The sequence below is a fragment of the Toxotes jaculatrix genome, chromosome 3 (assembly GCF_017976425.1).
Source record: "Toxotes jaculatrix isolate fToxJac2 chromosome 3, fToxJac2.pri, whole genome shotgun sequence".
NCBI lineage: Eukaryota > Metazoa > Chordata > Actinopteri > Toxotidae > Toxotes > Toxotes jaculatrix.
Genome location: NC_054396.1, coordinates 14,637,181 through 14,654,330, shown reverse-complemented (window position 1 = coordinate 14,654,330; position 17,150 = coordinate 14,637,181). Strand labels below are relative to the sequence as shown.

Here is a 17,150-nt window from a genome sequence, read left to right as displayed (position 1 = left end):
TAAAGTCCTCCTTTCTTTTTCTTTCTTCCTTTGTGCATTTCCATTATGTATGTTTGTGAAAATGAAGTTCTACTCCACTTACATGTTGTTCATACCTTTCATTCACAATTAAAGCCTGATCTGACCTCTAAAAGTCCCTCTCGTTTTTGAGGACTTAACCTTCCATAGACCCAGGACAAGGTAGAAACAGCTGCAGAAGTTTTAAAAGGAGCACATCAGACCTGGGAGTTGATGGTTTTTTAATCTGATGTAAAAGATGGAGACAGTAAAAAAAAGTACATCCTTAGTGAACCAATATACATGTTACAACAATATACTGTACATTTACATTATCTATACACAGCATTTCAGTGACTTTCCACTCATTGTTTACAGTCAAGTACCATTACTGAACTTTTTGCACCCAATCCAGCCCCATCCACAGCTAAGACCTTTCCATACAGCTGAGAACCGCTGTGGCTCTGTTTAAATTTGATCTACACATGGCACTGTTTTGTCAACCAGAAAACCACAAGTTCTTCTTTGTCAGCAATACACAATTTATCCAGTCAAAGGCAAGAAATCAGATGTTTCAAAGACAGATAATATTCATTATTAAGCTATTCTTAAACATGGATAGGTTTTTGTTGGTCTTTACATGCAGTCATCTCATTCACACAGTCTACATTTGAAGTATACAGTACAATTTATTTCTATGTGTTTCTTTCCCTCTTTATAATGTTTCAATCCCAGTTGGGTTGAAGTGAATGTTACCAGAAGGGGACACAGAATGGCTGCAGATGGTAGCAGTGACATCAAGAGGAATGTAAGGACTTTCAGCCTCCCGCCCTAATATTATTACTCATACAGGCCTTAACAACCTAGACAAATAATAAGCATGCACACAAATACAGTAACATCAATATATACAGTACAAGGGCCCATTTCTACTCTTATCATTTTTACACGTACCCAAGAAGAATAGTTTGTGTTCAAAATAAGGTCACAAATTCTGATTGTGGAAGAGCTCAGTCATCTGCAACACAATAAGTGAACTGTCCCATAAACAGCAGAGATGTGACCCGAGAATGACTGTCATTAAAACAGTCACTTTTCTAAAAGGTGCTCCATCTTGGGGTTGATGAATGAGAAACCGGCGAATGCCGACTGGTCCATGGAGTCTATGAAGTTCTTGTCGCTGTAGGAGAGACGAGGCTTCTCGCTGAGGAACTCCCGATCAAAGTTGCTGCAATCATTCGGTGCTTTCTGTAATTGACCACAAACATATCTCAGCAAAATTATAAAACAGGGTGTTACAAGATCTTAGACTGTATTAACAAAACCTATAACTGATATCTTATCACATTCTAATCCCAAGTGATTTGTGTGTGTGTGTGAGACATACCACTTTGGGTTTGAAGGGGGGTTCAATCTCCCTCCTCTCCAAAGCCTGCCAGTTAATGGCCTTGAAGAAGGGGTGTAAACGGATATTACCCACGACTCCTAGCCTGCGAGTGGGGTCTCTCTCGAACAACTGCAGGGAAACAGTAAGGGTAAGCATGGAATGTGCACCATCACAACATAAAAACTGCACTGCATTGACACTGTACAACTGGATTTGAATAAATTTAAATCAGCCCAAGAGCTGCAGAGTCTTAAATTGAAACCATAAAATAATCCATCCATAATCCATCCAAAATACCACATTTCCCTGTAGGCAGAAAGGGCGTCATATGACAGATGGTGTTCGTATAAAAGGTATAGTACAGACCCGCTCAAGCAGGTCCCTGGCCTCCTTGTTGATCCAGCGAGGATAGTGGGGAGTATCCATGCGGATGGACTCAAACAACTCATCCTCATCATCTCCATGGAAAGGCGACTGTCCAATCAGCATCTCATACAGCAACACCCCAAACGACCACCAGTCAACTGAGAATGAGTATTTCTGTCCCAGCAGGATCTGAGTTGAAGGCACAACATTATAAATAAGAATTATGACACTAGTTTTGCATGCAGAATGATACAAGCAACTCAGCTGCAGATTTGAATATTTCAGAACAAGAGTGCATCTCTAGATTTGAAACACTATACCTCTGGAGCGATGTAGTCAGGAGTACCGCAGAAAGTCGTGGCGCGATTCTCTCCAAACACGTTCTCCTTGCACATCCCGAAGTCAGCGATCTTTATGTGTCCCTCATGATCCAGCATCACATTGTCTAACTTAAGATCTCTGTAAACAAAACAATCAGCAGGATTAGAAATAAACACAAGTGATTTTGACAATGGTGATTTTGAAAAATAGATTGTGACTGGTATCACTATTATGCATTTTAGAGGATTAGATGTGTTGAAAAAAAGTGTCTTAAAAGTTTTGTCAGCTGGACTATGACATCTTGAATGCTGAAAGCTGCATTTACATAATTTACTTGAGCTAAATTTTTACTTCCAGGCAGTGGTTTCAGTTAATTTCCCTGTAATTTTAAAATCAAAATGTGGTGAGATCTGAAACTTGCCTGAGATAAGGGCTCCAACTAACAATTCTAATCAGTTCATCTGTCACATAAGTGTTTACTTCAGTGTCTTGTTTTTTCTGGCCAACAGTTCAAAAAGATATTCAGTTTACTGTCATATAGGACAAATTCTGAAGAACAAGAGGCTGGAATTAGGGGTGGGTTTTGTTGGCACTACTACATACTTCCAATAGTATAGAATAACTATGTTACACTACTTTACTAGAGACAGCTTTTTTTATTGCATGAAATCATCAAATTCTCATTTTCCACTTCACAGAATTCATGCCTCATTGTTCTTCTTCTGAGTTTGATTCTTGGACTGCAGCCATAAAGACAGTCCTCTAAACAGTCCTTTCTCACAAATGCATTACCACACAATTCTAATGAAACTTTCAGAAAAAAAAGAGTGTCAAAATGCGTGGGATTATCTAACCAAGCAAGTTTAGAATCTCTGCAAGTTCACTTTCACATCGCACTTGCAGCTGAACTGAAATCAGCAGTCTTTTGGGGAAAGGAAAATAATCCAAAATAGTCAGCTGGGATGCAAAGAATATAATTTGTGTTATAGTTTGTGTGTGAAAACATGAACAATTACCAGTATGGTCATTTAAGTGTATGTACTGTCCATTCAGATGTAATAAGCATTTTGCTCTGACCTGTAGATGATCCCTTTGGAATGTAAAAACTGAAGACCACAAATGATCTCTGCTGAGTAGAACCTGGGAAGACAAAGATGGCAGAGACAGACAGATATTAACTACTCATCGCTGGTGGAAAGCTACAGGTCTGCACCGTAGCTATCGCACTTCTGAGTTGGCGGCGAAACACTGGTGTCATTACAGACTCATTTCAGTGTAGATCTGAATTATTGAGGAGGACATTTGTATGGTGTAGGAGACAGGTGAATAACGCTGTCATAATGTGAAACCTGAGAGCTGCTGTGAGGCGAAAGATTAGCCTATCTCTGACCCGCTTCTCTTGTCATCTGTGTCAGGTGAAACGATTGAGTCTTAGGGGAGATAAGAGTAGCATCCATTCTAACTCAGTAAATGCTCCTTCTCTGGAAATGACCAACTGACAAGGACAGAAAACTCTGTCAGCTTTTATTCACTATCAGGTTTTAAAACTAAAGAGTGTGCACTCTCGTAGAAGTGCACATATTTAGACCAACTTGCCCAACAAGCAACCCTACAAACAGCAACTACAACAATGTAAAATAAAGTCTAGGTATCGATTGTGTATGTGAGTAGTAAGTAACTTGGGCCTGCCGCAGTACACGAAAAAGACAGACACGATGGACTAGACTCTCTAAAACACTGGGCCAACAGGTTAGCTGTAGCTACTGGGAGAACAAGGTCTTTGTGCTGATAACGAGGTCACTGGAAACTCTGCAGTTCAGTCACTGCCCAAGGAAAAATATTGCATAACCAAATCCAGGAGATATTTTCCATTCCACTGTGACAGCCTGTGCAGCACACACACAAACATATTTATTACATTTAAACATATATGTAAACAAATATGCAAAGATGCTATTAAAAAAATGAATGCACTGTTAAGATGATGAAACAACCTGCTCTGTCTCACTCACTGAGGGTAATCTATCCATCCAGGCTGAATACAGTCACTGAGTGAAGAGGATTTAAGCACATGCCAACACAAGATCAGGTGTCTGTGTTTGCAAAGTAGAGAATTACTCCTGTCATCTCATGGATCCAGATACCAGTTTAACTACAGGAGATGTAACTGCAGACTGCACAGCAAGATCAGTGCCTGCACACACCGATTGTTGTTGTAAAACCAAAACAGCAGCACACAAAGCAGTGGACGTGTAAATAAGAGTCTCAACAACATAAAACTAGTTTTCACAAACATACAAGGCCCTCAAACCCACTGTACATTTCTTCCTCTTAAACCAGCCAACAATCCAGCCCAAATTTTGTTTGTTTTCCAAACAACACAAAACACCCTTGTTAATATTTTGTTTATTGCCTTTGAGCATGATTTGTGCACCCAACAGCACCTGCTGCGAAATGTTTCTAGGCAATCATCTCCATGTTTGTAAATGTGAAATTTAAAAAAAAAAAAGTTTAGTTGGCAGTGGCACAGATGCCACCATGTTTTGGACTTTTAACACCTTTTTTTTTTTTTTTAAATCAGTGTGCTATTGTTTTCTTTTCCTGGAGGGACTCTCAGAGAGTGATAAGTGTAGTGGTGGGTGGTAGTAACTGATACATCCCCTTACAAAGAGTACACAGGCACTAAGAGCTGCTCACTCCTTACAAGGCTAGTCTGCTGGTGAGCCACAGCTAATGGACACCATCCCAGCCAGTTCAGTACATAATGTGAAAGAAAAAAAAACATAATGGGGGAGAGACAAAGAGAGTGACAAAGGGAGAAAGTAAACATTAGCTCTTCTTCATGAGTATCTGCTTTCCATCAGCTCATTGATGGATGCGTGAGTCTCTGTGAAACCACATGAGTTATGATAGCTGAGGGATGGTTGTGTGTGTTTTATGCGACAGAGGTTGTATATTGTTACGTCTGTGGGACATGTGTGACTCACGTGGCTCTGTAGAGTTCAAAGCGCCCTTTCTCTTGAATATGAAACATCAAGTCTCCTCCGTTCAGGTACTCCATCACAAAGAACAGGTGCTCCTGTAGACAAGTTTCACTTCAGCATCGATGGCACAATCCCAACCAATTATATAAAGTGGAGATAAATGTGACCAGAGGTGGAGAAGGACTACCTTGGTCTGGAAGGTGGAGTAAAGGTGTGTGAGAAAGGGGTTTTCCCAGGCTAAAGCCAAGACTCTCTTCTCTACCATTGTGCACTCCACATCATCATCCATCAGCACAACATCTTTCTTCAGAGCCTTCACAGCAAAGTACTCTCCATGACCCTTCAGCTCTGCTAGAAGAACCTGTGAGAAGAGAAGGGTTTAATATTGGCACTTAACTATGTAAAGAGCATGGAGATGGACATGTCAAGTTAAGTGCTAAGAAATTTATAGTAGAGATCTTCACGGCCCCACTGGGTTCCAAACACTGGGTTCAGGTAAGTTTTCCACAGGTCCGTTTGGGATGGCTGCAGCTCACAATATGATCAAACACCTACAGTGTATGTCATTATTTCTATATCAGACTCACAGTATCCACTGTAGCTGATAAGTGTTGACTGGAGGTTATTTTCTTGCTCTTTGTTTAGGGTTTTTGTTAAAACAGCAGTCTCACAGTTTAATTCACACTAACGTGGTAGCATGGTACCTTGCCAAAGCTGCCTTTTCCCAAGACCTTGTGGAAGATGAAGTTGTCCACATTGATGCGGGTCAGATGGGTAATACGAGACTGAGGCCGTGGACTAGACCCCTCCCACAGTTTGCCATAAGGAGATCCATCTAATGGACAAACAAATTACCACACATGCAAATTACTAATTCACTTAATTATCTTAAACATTTAACCATTGTAAATATTCTTCTGCAAGTATTACTATCAGTACCAAGGTTTCTGTATTCTACTCACATGCTCATACAGAAAAAAAAACCACTCACTGACCATTGATATTCAGTCCAGCAAGTTTGTTCACTTCATCATAGATTCCAATATCAGGCAGATTAGGCAGGTTTGGGTCTGAACGGCGGGTGGACGATTTCTGATGGAATAAAGAAAGAAAAAGAAAAAATAAACGTGAAACAACCAGACAAATAGTTTCCCAGCAATGGATACCCATCTAGCTGTGGTTTATCCAATGCAAAAACATTTTGTCAGACTCTTCTTTTGAACTATAAATGTGTGACCTGTCCTTCCCCCAGACTACACACATTTGGTTTTTAAACCAGAGGTCTGTGAAAAGAGAGGAAGAGAAGAGAACTGGGAGTCCCACAACAAGTCTGTCCTTAAACACTCCAGGACAGGAAGCTCAGGTTCCCGTCGAGGTCAGGTGTCACACCAAACAATTCATCAACACGCACAGGGAACCGGGACGTTCACATTCAAGTGACACTCATGGTTTGACTTCATTTTGATAGGGCATTGTTAATAATCAACTTACAGTCAAAGGATTATAATTTGTCAGTAAACAATGAACTGAGTGTCATGTGATATTCATGATACTGTGAAGAGGCCCTCAACAGATTTGCTCTATCTGGGTTAGGACTGGTCTTAAGTGTTGGGATTACCATAATGTTAGAAAGAGATAAAGACTGGATTCAGGACTAAAATGGGGTCAAGGTTTCAGTAGTTGTGATGGGGGTCCAGTTGGGAACATGGTTAGGGTCAACAATGCCACTTTGCTGAAGGCAGAGCTAGATCGTTCACCAAATTTTTACTGCTTTCAAAATCAATATATTTGTCCTGTATCTTTATTCAAAATAAAGATTCATTCAACATTATAAGTGATAATGTTAGTACATCAATAGTGTGTATTTTTACATAATCTTTTTGCAGATCATACTGTATAACGCAGACATGTAGTTGTCAGTATGTTTTGATGGTAGTTAAAAATATTTTTTTTATTTCACTTTATCATTGAATTGCTTGATTTTGTTATATTTTTTCAACTGGGTAGTTTAGTAACACCCTCGGACTTGGACAGCGTCCAAATAAAGTGTTACCAAACTCACTTCAGACTGGCCTCCAGACATACAACTTCTGCCATTTTTATGAGTATACATGTTAGTATAGTGTAAATAAATGTTTGTGTGAAAAAAATTCAAGTGTAAAAATAGTATTACTTAGTATATAGTATTAAATAGAATGGCATTAAAATGTATTAACTGCTTATCTACAGTTAAGAGACAATGTAATCAGATCTCCAAAATGTCTGAAAGAGCCATGTTGTGATTTAATTAGGTGGTATGATACTTGAGTCAGACCTGTCATTCTAATTCCTTCCACTTCATTTTGACTTTAGATTAACTACATAAAGACACTTGATTTGACCATACATTGAAAGACTTGTGACCGTCTCCATGAACTCACCTGGCTGACTTGTGTAAGTGCTTCAGCTAGTAGTTTCTGGTTGATACCACAAAGGTTGGCTACTTTATCCTGACATTTGTGATGGACATTCATGGCGCAATCTACAAAAATAATAAAATAAATATGTGAAAGACAAAACACTTGCAATGCATCAATCAGTCAATCATATCTGTACTGTACCTTCACACTTGAGGCCTTGTTTGACAAGACCCCACAGCAGACTTCCACAGTGGTCGCAGAAGGTGGGACTCATGTAGTTGTTGGTCTTGAAACGGTGCGGCATGTCAATTTTAAAGCGCTCCTTCTGGAACTGCGGGAACAAAGAGGATTCATCATCTCCATGAATGACCGGTGATGGAATCCTAATAATTGGCCTGTGATACCTCACAGCCCTGCGCATCTGCCTCATCTTCTTCTTCTTTTCTTTCTGGTCTTTGTCTTCTGCTTCTCTCCCTGGGTTTATACTATCAGATGTGATCACACTACTCAATAAAAAGTTACTTGTTTCTTCCCAGATCTGTTCCGTCTCTGATTTTAAAGCGCCTCTTTGACACCACACCCCATCTCTTATTCACCCACTGTGTGGGTGTGTTCCCATGTCGCTATTATCTAGGTCAGTTGGCCTTTGATTGACTTTATCCACCAAAATTGATTATCATTGAAGAAGGATGTGGGCCCTAACTGGTATCTGTCTTTTCATCAGACTCTGTCCCAGACACACCAGACAGTTCAATGAAATAGCCACAGTTGTTTATATTGTTGAGGAGAGATACTTTACAACACCATAAACCAGAGAGAGAGAAAAGCACACACTAAAGTGGCATATGGAGAGCGCTCACAGAACACGGTGTACTGCAGAAATGTGTGTTACGTACCACAGTATCCCGACTGTTGGCAGCAGTACCGGTACATCTGCCGATGATTTTGTCTATGCATTTCTTGTGGATGGCTGCATTGCATTCTGGTGAAAAGCAAAGATAAAAGAGATTTATTTACTTTGATTCAGTGTCTGAGCATATCTTGTACCAGAACAATGAAAATGTATTTTTATCCAAGCACACATTTTTCATCCACTGGGCTCAAGTATTACACAAAGCACAAGATTTTTTTTTCAATTACTGTACACTTACGTCTGCATTTATAGCCTTGCTTGTTGAGTCCCCTGCAGGAGACAAGGAGATGCAAATAGGTAAATTTGTGCCATTCTTTGATCATGTGAATGTGAATGGTTCGCTGATTAATCACTTGTTAGAGATAAAGAAGTGCTGCAGCACACCCATACTGATTTGTGTATCAGGGTTTCCTTTTTACACAAGCTTCATTTCCTGTGAGACCAGTGTGGACTTCAAAGCAGATTTGTGCAGATCTGTGGCCCTCCAAGATGTAATGTGTGCCACAGACACACATTACATCTTAAAGGGAAAGTTGGCCTTACTGGTTTTATCAGTAACATGAAAAGCAAATAACTTGTCAAACTCACTTTGACAGAAATCAGCCAACTCAGAGAATGTTACATGTTGCCAAGTATCAGGAGGTTTCTAAAAACTGTTTTTAATCTTTCCGTATTGTCTAGTGTTTTGGTTTATCTGATCAGTAGTTTATCAGTTCCCCTTTAGCTGCACTGAAGATTTGTTTACAGGACTGAAGTGTAGGCCCCACTGACCAGACAAAGTCTCTGCACACGGAGCAGAAAGTGGGCTGTCTGAAGAACGTGGCGATGAACTCATGGTTCTTTATGAAGTGGATCTTGGCCTGCTTGATGGCGCCTCGTCTGCGGTTCAGAGTAGGAGCCTCTTCCTCCTTTTTTCCTTCCGCAGACTTACTCTCTACCATATACACAGAGGAATACGAATCAGTCATCCCACAACACTTCAATGGAAAAAAAAGCTAATTTTGTATACATCACAAACTGATATAATTAACGAATCAGTGGTGACCCACAGAAATTGTTCATGTGAAAGAGGAAAGGAAAAACACTGTGCGTGCACATTGTGTGAATATATGGGTGTGGGGGCGAGGTTAAAAATGAAAGGAATGAAAACTACAGACAGTAAATCAGACAAACTGGCTGTGCAGTTACAAATAAAGTTTTATCAACATGGTATCTGTTTAATCTTAAAGTAAGAAGAAGAAAAGATTCTTCCCCATTATCATACTATTCACCCACTTTAAATCTCTTGGCACATATCTCGGTGTGTGCGTGTGCCTCTGTGTTGGGGGGGTCTGTCTTTTCAGTCTGGGTTATTTTACATGAGCAGTTTTAGTACTGCAGTTGGCGAGGCTAAAATGGATATGGAAATGATGTCACAAATCTCTGTGCACCAATCTGAATTCAGAAAAACCTTACTCAAAATCTGATGACGGTGGGTTGTTTACAATAAAGAAAAAAAAGAAAGAGCAAAGAATAGAAGAAAGAAGGAAATGTTTCCATTTTATTTCCTTTCACCTGCGTCCACTCCCTCCAGAAAATACTGCACTGCCATCATCACTTTCCCGGAGGGATGAAGATCCACCTGAACACACAAACACATAGTTACACACAGATGGCCTGAGATTTTGCTCCGCAGGGACAGAGGACAATCCATAATGTCCTACCCAGAATTCAGCACGCCCGTTGGCTTTCTTGCAGCGCTCAGCAAGGACAGACACACCAACAGTGACCTCAGCCAGAGGCTCCTCCGCTGTCTTCATCAACAGTACCTCGAGCACACGGCCCTCATAGATGTGTGCATCAAAACTGGCCTTCCAAGCCGGGTACATGGTGGGTTTCCGCTGAACCAGGGTCTTACCTCGTTCTTAGAAAACAAAGATAGGAGAGCAAAAAGGGGAAACATAACTTGTACAGTGTAGTTTTAATATTAGTATTAATACAGTGTAAGATATAAGAAGGAAGTGACAGCTTCAAAATGACAACTTTTGTGAAAGACAGAGCACTGCAGCCTGTGAAAGAGTTTCTCACCAGTTGTCAAGGCCTCCTTCATCTTAATTGCACAAAAGGGAGGGTCCACCAACGGGGGCAGGATGCCCAACTCATACGAGTTAAAGGTGATCCTCAAGAAAGGAGCCATGGTGACCAAGGTACCAGGGTCACCTGCTCTCAGAGATGGACAAACACAGTGTTACCCTGGTGACATTTATCTCTAATCACATGCTAGTTACACACAGAGATAAAGTTTATCACCATATCCACTTGTTACATAGCACACATACACAGAGTTGCATAATCTTGTGCAGCAGAACTGCTGGCTCACATTTAAGTATTAAGACAATGTTAAACAGCACAATCTGTAGACACACCATAAAGTTGGAATAAAATACATTTTACCTCTTCTCATGAAATGATTGTGACAATGTGACTTATTCTTGATAAAGTGTATATCTTCTCAAAACTTTATTGATCAGTCTCTTTGAATGTGATTACTGTATAAATAGTAATAAAAAGAGGAATGTGTCTGAAAACAAAATTATTCCAACTTTATGGGCAACAGTGTACACTGTGAGGCCAAACAATATCAGAGATCACTCTGTCAGACACCTGCATCTGCAGAGTGACTTCCCTCGAACTACAGTGAATTTCCCACAAAAGGAAAAAAAAAAACGTCCCAAGCGGCAGCATGACTTTGCATTTACTCTTGTACTTTGTAATCTCGCGTTGAGACATTTAAACTTAGTCACACCCACATGGAGGAGAGAAACATTTTTACACCTCTGTCAGCAACACCTGTTTCTGTTTCATAGACCTAATGATTACATTACTGAAAAAAGGAAATATAATATCAATACATTAAAAGTGAATGAAAACTAGTTGCATCCCTTGTGCATCAAAGGTAAAATATATGCGGACAGCGATATATTGGCTGAGAGTTCAATGCCATCCTACAATGCAATGCGCTGTGTTTCGTATGTGCTGGCCAGAAACTTCAGTCACGCCCATGCTGCTCTACCACATGCTTATTCTATTAGTTCCACACCTCTATATGTTTAAAATACAACTGCAGTGTGTTAAATGTGCCCATATCACACTTGTGCCACTGCTACTTGTTTGGTTCCCCGTCACTGTGTTTTCTCTAGTGTGTAGTTTCTGCAAGGTTGCAGCTGCAACAGTGGATGTGTTTGACTGTGCTACAAAGGCAGAGCAAGTCTCAACACGTCGCAAATCCAACTACAAGCATGCACCGCTCTACAGTAGGTCTCGGTGGGTGTTACAGTCCTTAAAGCGAGACCGTCCACACTGAGGCCAGAAAAGTACAACACAGAAAAAAAAACACAGGGAAGAAACTGGTATGCAGTGTGAGGGGAGTGCGATAGATGACGATGCGCACACACTCACTGCTGCTGTGAGCTGTGATGTCAGGGTTTTTGGAGTTAATCAATAACAAGCACACTGTGTGATTGAGGGCGTTAGTGATTGATTTCCTAGCAAACTGTTCATGTGCAGTTTCGATCTGTCCCGTCTGTTAAATTCAGTAGTTATGTCCCACGCACCAGTACACTGTAACTTGCAATCTTCAACCCGACTTCCCAGTATTCTTTTTTATGCACTCTACTTCCTGATATCTGCATTAATGAGCAACACAAAACTGGGTTTGTTAGCAGGAGTGGCAAGTACATTAAATAAGGCTAAATTATGTGACTATAGTATTACACCTAGAATTTGAGTTTAGAGGCTATGTAATCACTTAAAAAACCTGGACTGTTTGCACGTGTGCATGTCTTTGAACATCACATTTTAAAATATAAGATAAGCAACTACAATACAGGCTCTGAATGCACAATCATAATACAGTTGTAATAACAGCATCAGTGTCCATAAAGCCTGAGTGCTTGAGACTGAACGATTGCTCGACATTACTACTAAGCAACTTGAAATAAATAAATAAGTGAAGGAGAAAAAGACAGGGTATACCTCTGATACACCAGGGTAGGAAGAAAAAGACAGAAGTAAAAAACAGAAAAAGAGACGGGGGTTGAGTAGTGATCTGATTTGTGGATGTAAAACCACTTCAGACTATTTTGGAGCACCTCTCAATGAAGCCTGTGTGCATTAAACTACACTTTTAGGGTTGGTGATGGAAACATGTCCCCACATGTACCTCTCTGAATCTGTCTCTCTCTCTCTCTCTCACACACACACACACACACACTTAAACAGTTCCAGTGACAACTATGAACATACTCTAACTAGTTTTGAATCATTCACATGTACAAAGAGTAAAACAGTGTACACAAAAACAATGTGACAGTCCACCATGGTGATATACAATGCATGAGAGGGTGCCACCTCATTTCTGGATAATCAGTACTGATTTCAGAGTAAGTCCTTGCTTTTGACTCTGGAGGATGTGGTTGACTGGCAGTTGACTGAAAAGCAGATGTCACTTCATGTCTGACTCTGAGGACAGTTTGCAACCAGTGTCTCTCTTTAGGACAAATAATAAAAGTAACCCTTGATTAAAATGAAAAAAAATAAATAAATACAGACTCCCCCTTCTTTGCTGTCCAGACCTGCCCGCATTCCTCCTCCTCACGCCCGGTGTTACGACGCTGTCTGTGACCCGTGAGATTCTGTGACCTGAACTGGAATTCCATGTTAGCCACATACTGGCGGTGTTACCCGAAAACAGTGGCCGCCCCTCCCGTATTTAAATCGGGTCACATTTAAATAGCTGTAGTAACATGAAGTGGTCGCCCTTATATGTCAGTGTGTAGAGTACTAACACCTCGCCTGTCAATATTTGGGGAAAAAGTCGGTCGGTTGTTTTTTGTTTGTTTGGGTTTTTTTTTTTTTTTTTTGTATTTGATCCCTAAAATGTGACAGCTCACAGATTCCGTCGCACCGTTTCAGTTTACTTACGCGTCAACCGTTTTTTTTAAAAAATAAAGTTGGTAAAGATAATTGTAATGAATCAGAAGAGCTAGGTAGTGACATTTATGCTGTTAATTGAAATATAAAAGTCGCCGACATAGTGTTACAACAGTAGTTTAACGTACATTTTGACTGTAAATAATTCCCCAAAGTTAGCGCCAGCGGTTACGGTTAAACGAGTAAACGTTACAGATTGTTCCCACCTACCACAAAGAAGAAGAAGAAGAAGGGGGTATGTTTTTTTTAATCTTCAGCAACTTTCTGCAAACTCCAAAACAAATTATGTGAAAAGCTCGGTAAAAGAGGGCAAATAATGGCAGCCTCACCTCGTTCCGCAACCTCGGTGCTGGTTCTTTTTCACCGCGGCACGACGGAAAGTTGCTCTTTCTCTTCCTCTCGTTTTTTCGCTCTGTGATTCCGTCGTTTGAGGAAGTGTGGCGCCCGCTCACAGAGGCTTTCTCGACAGGCAGTGACGTTTACCTGGTACACACACACGCACACACACAAATGCACAGTCTGCGTCCTAATAGTTGCACTGCACCCAGCTGCCCTATTTTGAATAAAGGTCCTGTCAGTTATTATAATGCATTTTTCCACATGAGCTGGACAGTTCACTTGCTGTGCACACACACACATCTGCATCAGCCACCCATGTCATTTTCCATTTAAGCCCCCATTTGTGATTAACATGATAGTATGAGTTCATTACTGCAAACCTGTTGATCACCAAAAAAAAAAAAAAATACCCAGGCAACTATACCCTCTACATAAAGATCTGCATTGCTGGTGAAAGTGCCCTAGATTACTGTAGCATAGCCCAGTATGTGGGGGAAGATTTTCTCTCTTTTTTTTCCACTTTAAGCGTTCGTGTGGCTGGGGGGTGGGGTCACGTGGTTGGTAGGCTGCGGGGGAAGTTTTGAGGTTCGAGCTAGGCTTTGCCGGTGAGGAGGTGGAAAATTTGGCTCGTGCAGCCAAAATGATCTTTTCTTGTTCTAAGCAAACACAAGCACTCCAAATTATCCACATCCTTTATTTACAATATTTCATGCCGCCCACTCTCTCTCTCTCTCACGCACACACATCACACATAGGCTATGTGCCTACAAATGAGCAAGGGTAGAACTTCATTTATGCCAGCTGAGCTATTCTCATCTTTATGACACAAATGAAATATTGGCTGAAGTGAACAAAGCTCTAAATTAGGACTGCAGCAGATTAATTCCTGCAGGGTGAGTCATAATTAAATGTTTAGGTGCAGTTTACAAGTATGAAACTGTACGTCCTGCTGTAAGTTAATGTAAAGTAAAACCTGCCAGGAGCTTGCGAAAGGGGCACAGGTGTGTCAGTGTTCACCTCTCTAGTCTGAGGGCTTACGTAAGGCGCAGTTTGTGACTCAAGGCAGACACAGGAAGTTTATAGTGGAGACTATGTGTGTGCTCTAAAGACTTCATTGCTCACTGACTCCTCTCTGACTCTGACAGACACACAAAGCTGAAGGAACCCTCTCCTTCTGCTTTTTCTCTTGCAAACACACACATCCACACATACCCACCGCCATGATCATCCTGTGGGATGTATGGGCTAGAACAGACTGATGTTAAATTTAGCATGCAGAGCTTAAAGACAGCCAGATGGAAATCAACACAGAGACTACACCTATATGCATGGAGCTGATATGGCTATATGGCTCTGCTGGGGTACAGTCAGGGAAAAGACGCATCATTTTCAGGCAATCATCATCAATAAAAAAAAACAGTATATGAGGGGTGATCGTTAAGTTCAAGGCCTAAGGCAGAAAGAGTCATTTTCAGAAAATCTAGCTCATTTGTTTTTCCAGCATAGTCCCCTCCTACATTTATACATGTAGTCCAGTGGTTGTGAAGCATAAGGATCCCTTCCTTGTATAAGTTGGCGTCTTGGACCTCCAGGTGGTCTACAGCAGCAATGACATCATCATCACTCTCAAAATTGCGACCACTGAGCTCCTTCTGAAGCTTGGGGAAGAAGTAGTAGTCTGAGGATGCCAAATCAGGTCAGGCCAAGGACTTCCTTGGGCGATAATCCATTGAGACTGAGGTAGCCGATAGCAGCACGAAGGCGGATGTTGCCCATTTTCTCAGTCAGTGCTGACTTTTTATTTTCAATAACCCAACACAGAAATGCCACAAAAGTTATTAACTAAAGACTACGTTTGGAATGAGCCAAAGATGTTTCTCCCTGCTTTTATTCTTTACGCTGAGCTAAGCTATTTTGCTGCTGGCTGCAGTTACATGTTTGCCATGTACAGATGTGAGACTGGTATCGATCTTCTCATCTAACATTTGGCAGGAAAGCAAATGAGCATATTAAGTGTCAAACTCCTTTAAAAAAAAAATTCTCTGTCTTTGTCTTGGCTTAAACACTTCAGACAGGTCTTAGCTCCCTCAGTGACAGATGCCGGCCCTGCTGACACGTGTTTATATTTCTTTCTCTGCAGATCGTTGTTGATGACAGAACGATCACAAGACAATGGAAAGCACGATGAAGACTCCGTGTTTAGGCAACAGGGATAATACATGTTCAGTCAGAGGTGCAGAGTGTTCTGAAGGCTGTGAGTTTTTCTCTGTTTGTCCTGTTGAGAGAGAGTGGTCTATTTAAAGCTTCAGGGGAGGTGGAATAGGTGTAACATTGACTTGGCAGTGTAGGCTGCAAAGAGTTTGCAAAGTGGGACGTAAGAGTGCGTCCCTCTGTTCTTCCAGCCTCTCCACATCATTTTTTTCCTCTCCCTCTCCCCATCTCTAAGGGGTGCCGAGAAACACAAGACAAGGTGCAAACCCAGAACTGTCGAGCCAATGTCAAGTGGACACAGCTATCTTCCCTTTTCTCCTACTTCTTAGTCTTTTTATTTAAATCTCAGGCTGTTATGTAATAAAATCTTTCCCTTTCCCCTGAGGATCTGCTGCCCACATAACACAACAAAAGATGCTGTTGTTACTCACGACATCAACACAAATACCGCATTGCCTTCTTGTACTAAAACTGAAAATGGCCACAAAGTGTGTCAGTGCAAGTTTGTCATTAAAAACAGCCGAGTTCACACAACTCTGCTGTCAGAGCAAAAAAAAAAAAAAAAGAAAAGAAAAAAGCTATAGAGGAGAAAGCTCAGCTCAGGAGATACTGTATGTTACCTTTTTTAGCATCAGTTGTTAATGATTCCTGAGGCTGAGCACATATAACAGAGCTGAATGCATCTGACCTTACTGAGTAGGCTGTGTGTGTATGATTGATTATTTGCTTCTCTCTGCATTGCTCCTGCCTGCAGCAATATGGAAGTAAGCTTGGATTATAACACTGTTGCAGGCCCACTGTAAAAAAAAAAAAAAAGAAAGCCTATATCTCAACTATCAATCCCACAGCAGGCTTTCATCGCTTGTTTTTCTATTTGCACACAGAAAATCATTATAGGTTCAACTGGACATTCCAGTTTTACACCTGTTTACTCTTCATCTTACACAAGTCAACAATTTCCTGGTTTCCTTGCTGCTTTGGTGAAACAAGAAACATCACAAGCTGAAGTATATTAAAAAAAAAAATACCAACATGATAATAACTAACTGACTTTTATGTTCATGCAAACCAGGTACTTGAAGTGATTTGTTCTTGAGATTTCTCTGTTTTCTGTTATGTGAAGACAAAATCAGGCACATTTCCACTCAGCACTGGACCGCAGTGAGTAAAGTGAAGTTATTCCAGTGGAAGGATCGAGTCAGAAGGAACAAGTATGGTGCAATAAATACATTAGGAAAATATGTATTGTGTATTAACCAGCC

At 40.8% G+C, this 17,150-nt stretch overlaps 1 protein-coding gene across 1 annotated transcript; it reads right to left on the bottom strand.

The window, feature by feature from the left end:
* Positions 1-222: 222 nt before the first annotated feature.
* On the bottom strand, positions 223-13,800 carry prkcda (protein kinase C, delta a). The gene is made up of 18 exons (XM_041033676.1): positions 13,668-13,800; positions 10,435-10,566; positions 10,071-10,270; positions 9,922-9,988; positions 9,139-9,301; positions 8,606-8,637; positions 8,351-8,436; positions 7,656-7,785; positions 7,476-7,576; positions 6,051-6,147; positions 5,760-5,890; positions 5,243-5,416; positions 5,059-5,150; positions 3,149-3,211; positions 2,071-2,209; positions 1,751-1,939; positions 1,385-1,513; positions 223-1,245 (listed from the first exon to the last, which is right to left on the bottom strand). The coding sequence occupies exons 2-18, from the start codon at positions 10,541-10,543 to the stop codon at positions 1,087-1,089; spliced, it is 2,061 nt and encodes a 686-aa protein (XP_040889610.1). The 5' UTR covers positions 10,544-10,566; positions 13,668-13,800; the 3' UTR covers positions 223-1,086.
* Between the last annotated feature and the right edge of the window lie 3,350 nt (positions 13,801-17,150).